At 55.5% G+C, this 13,893-nt stretch overlaps 1 protein-coding gene across 4 annotated transcripts in view; it reads right to left on the bottom strand.

The window, feature by feature from the left end:
* Positions 1 to 13,893, bottom strand: part of ANO1 (anoctamin 1) — a 189,268-nt gene that overhangs the window by 80,650 nt on the left and 94,725 nt on the right. For all 4 annotated transcript variants that reach the window (XM_061407293.1, XM_061407297.1, XM_061407294.1 and 1 more), the window contains one exon: positions 8,562 to 8,894. In XM_061407293.1, the coding sequence (XP_061263277.1) occupies positions 8,562 to 8,894 (333 nt within the window). The remainder of the gene's footprint in view (positions 1 to 8,561; positions 8,895 to 13,893) is intronic.

The raw sequence follows: 13,893 nt of genomic DNA, 5'->3' as shown, positions 1-13,893 counted from the left end.
CCCAGAGTTTGCTCAAGTCAGTGATGCCATCCAACCATCTCATTCTCTGCTGTCCCCCTCTCCTCCTGCCTTCAGTCTTTCCCAGCATCAGGTTCTTTTCCAATGAGTCAGTTCTTAGCGTCAGTGGCCAAAGTATTGGAGTTTCAGCTTCAGCATCAGTCCTTCCAATGAATATTCAGGGTTGATTTCCTAGAGGATTGACTGGTTTGATGTCCTTGCAGTCCAAGGGACTCTCAAGAGTCTTCTCCAGCACCACAGTTCAAAAGCATCAATTCTTTGGTGCTCAGCCCTCTCTATAGTCCCGTTCTTGCGGTTCAGGGCGAAGAGTTGACATGAGGGCCCAGCACCCAGGTTAAAGTGCTGGCTCTGCCCCTGTCGGGCCCAGCGGCCTCGATCTCCTTGCCCCACTTCTCAGAGCCTCAGTTCGTTCCCTCTGTAAAGGGATCTGACCCCTGCGACCACAAGGTGGGGCAGGGTGTGCCCACACAGGGTGGGGTGGGGATGGAGCTTTGCGTCCAGGCTGACAAGTCCCCGAGAACATCTGTTGCTCCACTGTCCTTACATACGGAGTTGTTGAAATTAGACTTCAGGTGCTTCAAAGTGGAGAACCCCCACCCCAATGTCCAGGCCATGAGGAGAGACCCCCAGCCCCACTCCATGCTCATCACCGCGTTTAGCCAACTGTCTTGGACACAAGTTCATGCCCACAAGGCCTCAGCTGGAAACTGCAAGAAACACGCCCTTCTCCCCTGTCCTGTGTCCACGGCAACCCTGCCCACCTCCCCAGGAGGACGGATGTGCCATCACCTCCATTCTACAGATGGAAAAACTGAGGTCCCCAGTGGGGAAGCCACTTGCCTGAGGCTGCTCAGCCCCCAGGAAGTGGCTGGGCTGGGTCTGGACCTGCACACGTGGCCTCAGAGGGTCTGGGCGGGGTCTGAGCCTCCCTGGGAGCTCAGGTACCCTCACCGTGGCCTGACCGTGCATCCTGGAGTCTGGTGTGGAGATGGCTCCCATCCTCCTGCAGGCAGCTCCTTGCTTGCTCTTCAAAAAACAACATCCACAAAGACGGGAAACAGATGCTGCCACGGCCCACACCAACTCCAGAGAGGAACGAGGAGAAACGCCAGCCCGCCAGCCTGGGGGTGCGGCGGCGAGCCCTGAACGGCAGCTTGAAAGCAAACCGACCCCGTAGGGGTCACGTGTCTGCGGCCTTAACAATTCTGCCAAAGCCGGAGTCAAGTTCAACATCAGGGCAGTGCGGGCCTCGGTCACCCCCAGTACTCAGTCGGGATTTTACTGTGTGGCCTTCTCGGCAGTGACCACTGGACATAAATAATGCCCTGGCTTTGAGGTTGGACTTGAAAAATGCTGATGGGTTTCAGTTACAAGGAAACATGCTGGCCCACAAGCTGCTCTTGTCCGTTTCCTGGGAACCCTGGCTGCTGACCCCAACGCCACCGGAGGGACAGGGGAGTGGGGGTGGGCGGAAGAGACGCTCCTGCAGAAGGAAGGCCTGGGCCGCCTGCCTCCGGGACCTTTCCCCCACCATTTCCATCCTGTCTGCTGCCCCAGGGGGTCTCTGACATGACACCCCTCCTGTACCCTCATGTGTGAAACTGACTTCAGGGGCCGTCTTCTGGATCAAGGCATCAGATCCTGATTTGACAACCAGAGCCCCTCTTGTGGGTGGCTGGGGAAATAATTTTTAAGCTGAGTTCCTCTGGGCCCACGGTGCCTGGGGGAGGGTGGGTGGCAAGTGGGTCACCTGTGATCACAGCCAGTCGGCCAGGCTCAGCCTCCATTTGTCTTATACACGAAGTTATGAGCGTGTTCCTTCTAGACCCACCACTCCCCCCTCCACTGGGTTCCTGGCCCGGGGCACCCAGTGTGTGCGTGCGGGTCTCTGTCTGGAGTACCCCCGGGGCACTGGACAGGGGACCGGGGACTTGCGTGGACAGTGGAGGGGGAGGGTCCTTCCTTGGGGAAGTTTCTGACGGCTCCTGGGGAAACAGGTCTGCACACTCCTCACGCCTCCAAGCATGGACCAGGATGAGAAGTGCAGTGTGGGGCCCACCTAGACCTGCTGAGTCAGAGCCTGCATCCTGACGACCTCAGGGGGTTCCGTGCACACCCCGGGACTCTGCACCGAGGCATCCAAGCCAAGGCTTGGTCCCCGCCAGACCACCTGCCCTGCTCAGCCCTCCAACCACGAGCCGTGCCTCCCCACCCATGGCTGCAGCTCGAGGGGTCCTGCATGAGCTTCCCCCACTCCTGGGATAACCGCTCGTGTGCAAAGGCTCAGCTTTGAGGCAGGGTGAATGGTGCCCACCAAAAGAGACACCCACATCCCAACTCCCCATATTTGCGAGGGGGGCTTTATTTGGAAATGGGGTTTTTGCAGATGAAATCAAGTTAGATAAGGTTACAGTGGATTAGGTGGGCCTTATGCAGAATGATGGGTGTCTTTATAAGAAGAGGAGAAACACAGAGAGGAGGAGGCCGTGTGAGGAGGCTGAGGCTGGGGAGACATGGCCACAAACCCAGGAAAACCTGGAGCCCCAGAAACTGGAAGAGCTGGGAGCGACGCTCCCCCAGAGCCTGGCGGGCGGGGGGGCCTGGTCCTGCTGACACCTTGCCTTTAGACTTCTGGCCCCCAGAACTGGGAGAGAATCAATTAGTATTGTTTGAAGCTCCCCGCAGTCTGTGGTCGTGGGTATCAGAAGCCCCACCAGGGACACTCAATGTTCTGTGTCTCTAAGATCCAGCCCCTCACTGCGCCCTCAGCCAGGCCAGTCTTCCCCCATCATGACGGGATGTCTTCTCAACAATAAACCTCCTGACTCGGGAGAAAGGCTCATGCCGCACAAAGGGGCCCCATCTGTATGGGGCTCGAAGCCATGTTGCCCCAGAGTGGCTCAGCCTCACACACCCACCAACCCTGGGGGAGCAAAGGGGGTCACACACCTCTGCCCCCCTGTGACCTGCACACCCTGCCCGGTCACAACTGCAGACGACCGGGCCAGCAGACACCTGGGGGTGGGGGGTTCTTGCTCATCTGCCCCTACTCCTCTTGCATCACTGTCCTTCTGCATCCCCCCATCCCTGCTCCTGGGCTTCCCTTGGGCTTCCCCTGTGGCTCAGCTGGTAAAGAATCCACCTGCAATGCAGGAGACCGGGTTTGATCCCTGCATTGGGAAGATCCCCTGGAGAAGGGAGAGGCTACTCTCTCCATATTCTGGCCTGGAGAATTCCATGGACTGTATAGTCCATGGGGCTGCAAAGAGTCGGACACGACTGAGTGGCTTTCACTTCATTCATCCCTGCCCCTGGTCCAGCCTGTCCAGCTGGCCCTCCATGTTGGGGCCTGGGGGACATTGTTGACATTTCGGTTGTATTTAGGAATGCTTCAGGATATCAAATGCCAGCAATGCCAAGGCTGAGAAATCCCACTTTAAGACTCTTCATCGTTTGGGGGTCATTGTTGGAGTATCTGATGGAGTCCATGGATTTCTTTCTCCCCCGGGAAGCGCGCATAAGCCCCAGTTTTGTTTCACAGTGGACAAGGATGCGTGGCCGGGCTCTCTCCGAGGCTATCTCGTTCCCCAAACCCTCTCACTTCTTGTAATCAGAGCACACCCGGGAATGAGTCATCCCGGGCGTCTCTCCGCTAATCGCGCTGGCGTGGACCCGCGCACACCCCGCACGCCGCCTCCTCTCGGCGGCCCCTGAATAGACTCTGGTCTCAGCAGGTGAAGGCAACAGGCTGCTTGGGGCCTGACTCATCTCAGAGGGAAACTCGGGGTTGCTGGGTCCGTGGAAAAGTCGGTTATGATCTGAAGACGCCACAGGAAGATGGTTCATGCTCAGCTCCAGCTGCTTTGAAATCTTGAATGGTTGAGTTTATACCACGGGAACATTTTCATCAAAAAGGGCCCAATCAGGGACTTCCTCGGGGGTCCAGGGACTAACACTCTGCCTTCCAATGCAGGGAGTGTGGGTTCAATCCCTGGTTGGGGAACTAAGATCCCACATGCCGCGAGGTGTGGCCCAGAGTTTTGTTTTGTTTTTTTTTTTTAAAAGGTCCAATCAACTGCTGAAACCCTTTTAAGGCTATAGAACCAAATTATCACTGAGACTTGGAGTCACCGTGACCTTGTGATTTGTATTAATAATAAGAAATACATTTTTGGTCTTTGTCCCCTGGTCCTGGCACAGAGCTCCTAAAACTCTGGGAATTTCCTAAGTGGGGAGACCAGTCAAGGTGTCTCTTGTTAGGCGAATGAGGTGACTTTCCAAAGGCGGGGTGGGGGGACTGCTTGCCAGGGGAACCGACCACGTGGTTAGAGGACTGGAACCTCCAGTCCCTCTCTGCCGCCATGTCTGGGAAAGCGAGAAGGGCTTCCGGTTGAAGCAATCACCAACAGCCAGTGATTTAATCAATTGTACTTGCGTGATGAATCCTCCATAAAACCCCCCAAAATGGGGTCTGCACAGCTTCTGGTTTGGTGAACACATGCAGATTTGGGGAAAGCGGGGCTCGGAGAGCGTGAAGTTCCATGCCTCTCCCCGCCACACACTGTCCTGTGCACCCCCTTCCATCTGCTGTTCCTGAGTTTATTACCTTTTACAATAAAGCTGTGATCTAGTAGGCAACATGCTTCTCTGAGTTCTGTGAGCCACTCTACAAAAAATAGAGCCCAAAGTCGTTAGAACCTCTGAAGGGTAGCCAATGGGTCAGAGCACAGGTGACCATCTGGGCTGGCAAATGATGGCTGGAGTCGGGGGAGGGTCTTGTAGGGCTGAGCCTTTAACTTGTGGGGTCTGGCACTACCCCCAGATAGGCAGTGTCCACACTGAGTTACGTTGCAGGACCCCCAGCTGGTGTCAGAGAAGTGCTAGGTGGTGCTGGGGAAACAACGCACGCATGTTGGAATTGGGGGAAGAATCCTTGCCACTTATTGGTACAACTCGCTCTTTTCTGGTGGCCATAACCAATGTCTGTATGTTTGCTGTTTATTTCAAAGTCAACAAGGTTTTAAAAAGATACGTGTGGCAAAGGATTCGATTGGACTTGGAAAGGCTCTTCTTTCTTCTTTGTGAGCACGGCCATTCCATTTTCACATGAGCAGTAGTGATATATGGCTGACTACTCACATCACCAGTGAGAATTGCCCGAGTGCCAGGCTCTAAGTTAAGCACTTTAGGATAAGCCAGTGATGTAATGGCTTGTTTCCCAGGTGGCTCAGCAGAGAAGGACCTGCCAGCCAACGTAAGAGATGAAGGAGACCTGAGTTCAATCCCTGGGTCGGCAAGACCACCTGGAGGAGGAAATGGCAACCCATTTCAGTATCCTTGCCTGAAAAATTCCACAGATAGAGGAGCCTGGGGGCTACAGTCAACAGGGCGGCAAAGAGCTGGACATGAGCGAGCAACTGAACACGCGCACAGTCGTGTAAATACTCTTGTATCTCTGACAAATGGTGAAGCTTTGTTGTCGTTGCTGTTCAGCCATCAAATTTTGTCTGATTCTTTGTGACCCCGTGGACTGCAGCACGCCAGGCTTCCCTGTCCATCACCATCTCCTGGATCTTGCTCAAACTCATGTCCATTGAGTTGGTGATGCCATCCAACCATCTCATCCTCTGTCGTCCCCTTCTCCTCCTGTCCTCAGTCTTTCCCAGCATCAGGGTCTTTTCCAATAAGTTGGCTCTTCGCATCAGGAGACCAAAGTCCTGGAGCTTCAGCTTCAGCATCAGTCCTTCCAATGAGTATTCGGGGTTGACTGCCTTTAGGAATGACTGGTTTGATCTCCTTACTGTCCAAGGGACTCTTAAGAGTCTTCTCCAGTACCACAATCTGAAAGCATCAATTCTTTGGTGCTCAGCCTTCTTTGTGGTTCATCTCTCACATCTGTTCATGATTACTGGAAAAACCATAGCTTTGACTGTACAGACCTTTGTTGGCAAAGTGACGTCTCTGCTTTTTAATGCGCTGTCTGGGTTTGTCATAGCTTTCCTTCCAAGGAGCAAGCGTCTTTTAATTTCACGGCTGCAGTCACCATCCACAGCGATTCTGGAAATAAAATCTGTCACTGTTTCCACTTTTTCCCCATCTACCATTTATTTGCCATGAAATGATGGGACGAGATGCTATGATCTTAGTTTTCTGATTGCTGAGTTTTAAGCTAGCTTTCTCACTATCCTCTTTCACCCTCATCAAGAGGCTCTTTAGTTCCTCTTCACTTTTTGCCATTAGAGAGGTATCATCTGCCTATCTGAGGTTATTGGTATTTCTCCTGGAAATCTTGATTTCAGCTTGGGATTCATCTAGCCTGGCATTTGGCATGACATACTCTGCATATAAGTTAAATAAGCAGGGTGACAATATGCAGCCTTGACGAACTCCTTTTTTCATTTTGAACCAGTCTGTTGTTTCATATCCAGTTCTGACTGTTGCTTCTTGACCTGCATGCAGATTTCTCAGGAGACAGGTAAAGTGTTCCTATCTCTTTAAGAATTTTCCACAGTTTGTTGTGATCCACACAGTCAAAGGCTTTAGCTGGTCAATGAAGCAGAAGTAGATGTTTTTCTAGGATTTCCTTGCTTTCTCTATGATCCAAGAGATGTTGCCATTTGATTTCTGGTTCCTCTGCCTTTTCTAAATCCAGCTTGTACATCTGCAAGTTCTCAGTTCATATACCACTGAAGCCCAGCTTGAAGGATTTTGAGCTTACCTTGCTAGTATGTGAAATGAGTGCAACGGTACAATAGTCTGAAGCTCTATGCCTTGAGAAGGACAGGCAGAAGATCTGGTATCTGGCAAGGAGGGTGTGAATTATTGGACCCTGGGGTAGGTGGTCCTTTCAAACTTGAGATTTTAAAGTGGTAGTCAGGAAAGAGTGGCAGAGACAGACAATGAATCCCCAGACAAGGCACCCATCACACCGCGCCCAGGATCACAGTTCCAGGGACAGGCTCCACCACCAGCCTCCCTCTGGCCTCTCCTGCCTCTGACGGAGGCCACGGGCTCCTCCAGTTATAAAGGACACGCTGAAATCAAGCCTCTATAGTAGCCGCATTGTTCCAGCAAAAGGTCCCGGGGCTGGCTGGGTGGGACTGGGAAAAGCCAGAGTGAATGACTGTCCCCTCTCCTGAGCGGCCCCAGCTCAGGTCTAAGCCAAAGTGCGACAGAAAACGCCGAAGGACCAGCGTATGCCTGTCTGCGGCTGCTGCCTTCAGAATCAGAGAGACAGGCTCTCGGCCACCCGGTCAGAATCCATCCTTTGCATCCTGACCATCAGAATGTTTTAGGTCCCTCACATCCTCACGGCTCCAGTAGGCACCAACCCTACAGCTGAACTCACCGAGACCTTCCAGGTAACCAAAGCCCCACCAGAGGGGTGGTCCCTGCTGAGCACAAGAGGCCCCGACCTCGGGGTCAAGGTGGAACGAGGGCCATTAAGCATGCTTGGTTGCTTTCATTCGAAAGTAGCATCAAAGATGAGAGTGTTCATACCCGCTCCCCGGTCAGTAGCTTTCTAGTCTGAATACCGCGAAAACCTTCTCGTCACCAGACCCAAAGCGTTCACCGTTTAAGGATTGGGTAGTGAAAGTGAAAGTGAAAGAGGGGCTTCCCTGGTGGCTGAGACAGTAAAGCGTCTGCCCACAATGCGGGAGGTTCGATCACTGGGTCGGGAAGATCCCCTGGAGAAGGAAATGGCAACCCACTCCAGTATTCTTGCCTGGAAAATCCCACGGACAGAAGAGCCTGGTAGGTTACGGTCACAATAAAATAGCAAACTAACACCACCTTCTATTTGGAACATTCTCCATGGACTCACAGCTCCCTAAGTCAGCCTGCTGACTACGTTCTCTGCTCTGAACATGCTGTAGAGACTTGGTCTGCTTCTTGGTTAACTTGCACAGTGACAGTTCCTCGGGCTGGGGCCTGACCCCCCAATGTTCACGGAAGGAGGGCCCCCACCCCCTCACGCACAGAGAGGTAAGCAGACCGTGCGGAGCGCCAGCCAGTCCGCCGAGAAGCTGAGGGGCCGACGGATGGTCCCCAGGCTCACCAAGGCCGTCCCTGCACACTGTGCGCTTTCTGCAGGCCAGGTGAGCTGACCTTCTGCTTTGCCCGGGAAACATCCCCTGAGAAAGACTCTCTGGCTTTGCCAAGGAGGGGAGCTCCGGAAACCAGTGTGATGGTCACTGAGTTCAGCGCACCAGGGCCCCCGGGGGATCAGCCTGGCCAACCTCCTCACTTGACAAGTTGAGAAACCAAGGCCCTGAGAAGCCGAAGTCGAGCTCCGGGGAGGCTCCCGGGGGAGCTTCGTCCTCTGCCCAGCGTCCCAGGGGAGGACCTGACCCGAGCAGGAAATGACCCCACCGGTCAGGGCGGAGAAGCCCAGCCCCTCCTCTGCGGCAGCGGTGGGGCGTGTGCGGGTCTGGGCTCTCTCCGCTCAACCAGGAGGGTGTCAGCACTGCCCTCTGCTGCGAGCAGCTGAAGGCGGCCGCCGTCCCGCCCGCCCCCGCCCGCCCAGGAGCGGGGACACTTACGTCCTCGTCCCGCTCCAGCTCCAGGCCGGCCTCCACCAGGTTGCCCTCGTACTCCTCCCGGCGGAAGCGCTTGTCGTCTTCGTGGTAGTCCAGCGGCGGCTCGGGCTCGCCCGCGCCCAGGGGGCCCGCCTTCCCGGGCAGGGGCTGGTCCTGCCGGGCGCTGCGGGCGGCCGGGCCCGCGTCGCCGTGCTGGGCCCTCCTGGCCAGCGTCCTGCCGCCCGAGGCCCTCTTGTGATGGTACACCAGGACATAGTCCACCTTGCGCTTGCCGTCGCGGAAGTACAGGCCGTACTTGCACTCGGCGTCCGGGTCCACGGACAACGAGTTCAGCAGCTGTGGGGAGGAGACAGCCGCTGCCATCAGGGGCTCGGGGTGGGCCTGCGGAGGGGAGCGCCCGGCCCAGCCACCGGCCACCCCGCCCACCCTCTCACTGCCGCCCTCTGAGGGCAGGGGCCCAGACGCCTGAGCGCACTGCAGAAGGCCCTGCCTTCCAGGGCCTGGCATTCAGGAGGAGCCGTCCCTGCTCACAGCATGTGCAGATGCCAACCTTGGATGCTCTCACGCAAGGGCATCCCGGCTCTGTGGAGAAGGGGCGTGGGCTGCCTGGGGAGGACCAGTGGCTCGCACAGGGTGTGGAGTCTGCAGGGCCAACCTCTCGGGGGTGCTCCTCTCACATAGGGTCCCGGGCGGAGTGGAGCAGACCGCATCTGCTTGTCGTGACTCTGATGGCCAGTGAGCCTGGTGACGGCGTGTCGAGGTGACCGCCAGCCCGTTACAGCCCTCACCCAGCCTGGCTCTGCCACTAATGAGCCGTGCAGTCAGGGGCCAGGCACCTGCTGTGTTAGATGGGGTTCTCCCAGATCGACTCCCAGACCCTGAGTCGAGAATTTGGGTTCAGCGGGTGGTCTCAGGGGCCAGAGCGAGGGCAGAGGTGGTAGAGGTTGCATCAGGGCTGGGGGGAGCTGCACACGCAGTCCTGCCTCAGTTTCCCCCTCTGCCTGTCCAGGGGGCCAAGGAGATGGAGCCTGGGGGCAGGGCTCAAAGTCCAGGCACCCCCACGGGCACCATAGTGCATGGCTTCCGTGGAAATCACACCCGGCTCTCAAACTCCCGCGGGAGTCAGATGGTTGTTGAGGGTCTTAGGTTCCCCAGCAAGCTGGTCTCGGGAATAAGAGAAAATAAAATCACTCCAGGAAGAGGCCTTATTTTGCACCACTCAGAGTCCTGGGAGCTGGGCTGGGGCTAAGAAGCCGGGTCCACGGCCCGTGCCAGGAGGGCTGGAGGGCTGGGGGGCGGAAGGAGGTCCATTTCCCCTCCCCCAGCTGAGGACAGAGACCATGGATCACCCCAGCATCTTTGGTGGGTCATGGCGGACAGGCAGGAAAAAGTTGTTCACCTCCATCTGTCGGGGAAACTGAGGTCTGGTGAGGGGCGTCTGAGGCGACAGTGCAGGCGGGCTGAGTCCAGCCTGGAGTCCTGGCTGCACCCACGGACCCCCACCCAAAAGCACCAGGGACTTCCCAGTACAGCTCCACCCTCTCATGCAGTCCCTGCTCGAGGGCCACTATAATCAGAGTTACTGGATCTGGAGGAAGGTGGGGCTCTGGCGAGTGAAGCGGTCAGCCCTTGCTGCCCTTGCTGACCCCTCATGGGCTGCTCCACTGGACACTGTGAGTGTCAGTGCAGCCGCCCAGCTGAGCCACGGTGCCAAGCCCCCTGCTCCCAGAACCACAGTGAAGGGTAAGGTCAGGGTGGAGGGGGGTTTGGGGCAACGAGAGCCCTCAGGTACATCCAGGCTTGGTCCCTCTCCAGCTATGAGCCCTGGGGGACACTCTACCTGCTCTGTGCTTCGGTTTCCAGCTCTGTAAAATGGGTGGATAACAGAAGCTGCCCTCACCAGCAGCTGGGAGGACTCGCTGAGTTAAAAAGCTCCGGGTCTGGGTGGACCCTCCCTCTAACTCTTGGGACAGGCACCCAGAGGCCGTCCCATCTCCCAGCCCTCCATCCCGGTGCCGACAGCAGGCGCTCATTCCCCTGGATATCCCAAGAGGGGCAGAGAAACGCACTGTCACGAGAGCTGGCAGAGAAGGGGTTCCTTCTCCTTGCAAGGGGGGTGGGCAGAAAAGCCAGAAGGCCGCCCAGGGCAGGTTGAAGACACTGGCCAGTGCTCTGGAATGAAGCTGCTGCCGGCGGGCAGGGTGAGCGCGTGGGAGGCGGTCAGAGCCAGGTGGACACGCAGGCTCCAGGCAGGCAGGGCTGAAGGGCACACGGCCTGCTGCCAGCATCCTGGGCACACCAGACTCCCAGCGTCTCTACAGGGGGTTCCTCCTTATTTTCCAAACGGGCAACTCAGATCTCCTGAGCTGACCCAGGGGCCGTGTGTGGTGCCCGAGGGTGGGAGTGCTCATCCTGGTCTCCTGCCTGCGCCATCCTCCCCAGTCTCCTCCCCTACCTCCCCCCATGGGAGTCAGGGTGCCTCATCCCCTCCTCCCTCTCTTTTTAAATGCTCGGCATTAAGCGCTCGGTTCTGGAATGAATGTATGTGTGTGTGAATGAATGACACAGGCGTGGGTTTTGCACATTGCCTCTGGTAGGGGCCACCAGATCAAGCATATGGAAGCTGGGACCCAGCCAGACCAGAGTTTAGACACTACACCCCCACTCCTGAGCTCTAAGACTCAATTTTTCCATCTGCAAAATGGGGACAAAAACATCTCCTCGACTGAGGTCATGGGATGCTTGTGAGGACTGAGTGTGATGGGAGAACTGAATGGATTTTGAAGATGAACCCCTGAGCTGCTCCAGAAAGAAAAGTGAAAGTGTTAGTTGCTCAGTCATGTCTAACTCTTTGGGACCCCTGGACTGTAGCCGGCCAGGCCCCTCTGTCCATGGGGACTCTCCAGGCAAGAATACTGGAGTGGGAGGCCATTCCCTTCTCCAGGGGATCTTCCTGATCCAGGGATCGAACCTGGGTCTCCTGCATTGCAGGCAGATTCTTTACCCTCCGAGTCACCAGGGAAGTCCAAGGAAGGTAGAAAGATGGCTCCTTGAGGTGACAGGAGAAGAGGGCAGGGGCCAAAGTTCCCCTTCACATTAGGTATGTCCTGGCCCAAGCACCATGAACAGGGAGAGGGCAGCCTACCTGCCTCTCCAGCTTCCTCTACCCGCCTCTCCAAACTCTTAGGAAAGGACAGAGGAGGAGAGTGGAGTCTTGAGTCCACACCTTGGTTGCTGCACTGGGGGCCCATGTATTCTTTCTTTATATTTATTTTTTTATTGCAGTATAGCTTGGGAATGAGTATAGATCTACAAGGCTGTGTTAATTTTTGCTGTACAGCAAAGTGATTCAGTTATACATATATACAGTCTTTTTGCAAAATACTATTTTCCTTTAGGATTTGTCACAGGATATGGACATTGTTCCCTGTGCTCTACAGTAGGACCTTGCTGTTATAAACCTGCATCTGCTAACCCCAGTCTCCCACTCCATCCTTCCCCTCCCCCTTGACAACCACAGCCTGTTCTCTATACCCAGAACCCAGTGCATTCTTTAATTTGGCTTCTTACCTGGAGTTGGAGCTCCAGGAACTGAATTCACTCATTCGTGTGCGATAGACCAAGTCAGGGCATGTCTCAAGGATCATTCTAAGAGAACCTGCTACAGTCACTTTTTCCAAAAATGGGGAAAATGAAATCAGTGACCTGAAAAATTTCTTTCCATCTTGGGACTCTCTGAATTTCAACTCCAATCTGGACATCACTCTGAAACACTTTTACTCCAAAAAAATTTAAATTAAATCACTCGCATTGCATATTAACTTATGGGCTAATTCCGTGATCCATAAACAGATCGTCTCCAACAGCAGATAAAGAGGACGCGCTCTTATCTCCCAGGCAGGCAGATGCCAGCCTGTCTCCGGGGTGTCTGGGCTTGTTGGGACACAGATTCAAGGCCACTGACAGTCCGTAGTGTGAAGGAAGAAAGTAGAAACACTCAAAGATTAACACAAAGAAAACTTCATGAAATGAGTTGCACCCACCAATCTGGGCTCTAACTTTTGAGTTATCTCTTACACCTCTTTCTACAGGAACAAGGAAATGACCTTTACCCTTGAACTTGGGAATGAGAATGAGGAGAGGCACAGACAAGGAGGCTGGGGCAGGGTTTATTCTGATGGCCTATGTAAATGACGTTGACACCCCCAGGATGGGATGCAAGTCTGGGAACCGGATGGGGACTTTCTGAAAGCAGTCCACGCCCTCTGGGCTTCATCTGCAAGGAGCCGCCTTTGCTGGGTGACTCAGGGTAGTGAATGAACAACAATCATTGGCATGAGCAGTCTTGGGGATGCCCTGCGAGGCTCTCCCTGGCACAGCGCCTGCCCAGCAGCACAGACAGGCCCCCGGCTCCTGGAGCCGCTGTGTCCAGCCTCCCTGAGGCCATCTCTCTCCGGTGGGACACTGCTCAGCCCGCCTTCCTGTGGCCATGTGCCCCTGATTCACAGGCCTGCAAGCCCATCATACCTGGAACCTCCCCACAGTAAGAGCTGTGTGCAAAGGAAGACTCACCAGTCTCCTCTGGGCTTATCTACTTGTTTCTGGATGGTGGAGACCTTGAAGGAAGGGCCGAGTGGCCTCTCTGCAGACTTTGTGGTTTGGGGGGAGTAGAGAGGGGAGTTCTAGATGGGGGTGGGCCATGGGTCCCTGAAGTAAAGCTCCAGAGCCCAGGGGCCATCTGTTAAGAGCTCCATTTTTCATTTCACAACCTGTCTCTCTCAAGTTGAATCTGGTCAACCTCTGGAATGTCTGTTTCTCTTCATTATCTTGGCTGCCACCCCTATCTCATGCCTCCTAACCCGTGCACCCCTCCTTCCCACCTGTGAGTCTTCATATACGCCATTTCTTTGTACTGAAGGCCCCACCCCACCCGATTATGGATATAACCGGCCCCCTCTCCTCCAGAATGTTCATCCCTCCAGCAGGCTGTCCCTGGAAACCCGCCTCTGTGTCTTGGCTCTTCCGAGCTCACCTCCCAGCTGGTTGGTGACACAAGACAGTCATCTGCCCCGCTCTGGCCCCTGCTTTTTCATCTGCCGGAACAACACCTACCCTCCATGGCTACCGAGGGAGTGAAATGAGTTAACACACGGCGACTGGCCCATCGCCCTGGAAGCATCCCTTGTCGCTGTCCTGGGTAACCTCCACTACTGCTCCTTGAGCCCCAGCTGGGCGGGGTCCCCTGCTCGTCCCCTCTGGGGGTGCCCAGGATCCCACAGGGCCCGGCACACAGCAGACACACACAGTGTGGGCTGAAGCGATAACCGCTAAGCTT

Source organism: Bos javanicus, chromosome 29 (assembly GCF_032452875.1).
Source record: "Bos javanicus breed banteng chromosome 29, ARS-OSU_banteng_1.0, whole genome shotgun sequence".
NCBI classification, from domain to species: Eukaryota; Metazoa; Chordata; class Mammalia; order Artiodactyla; family Bovidae; genus Bos; species Bos javanicus.
Note: the sequence above shows the minus strand (reverse complement) of the source record. Positions and strands in the feature narration are given on the sequence as shown.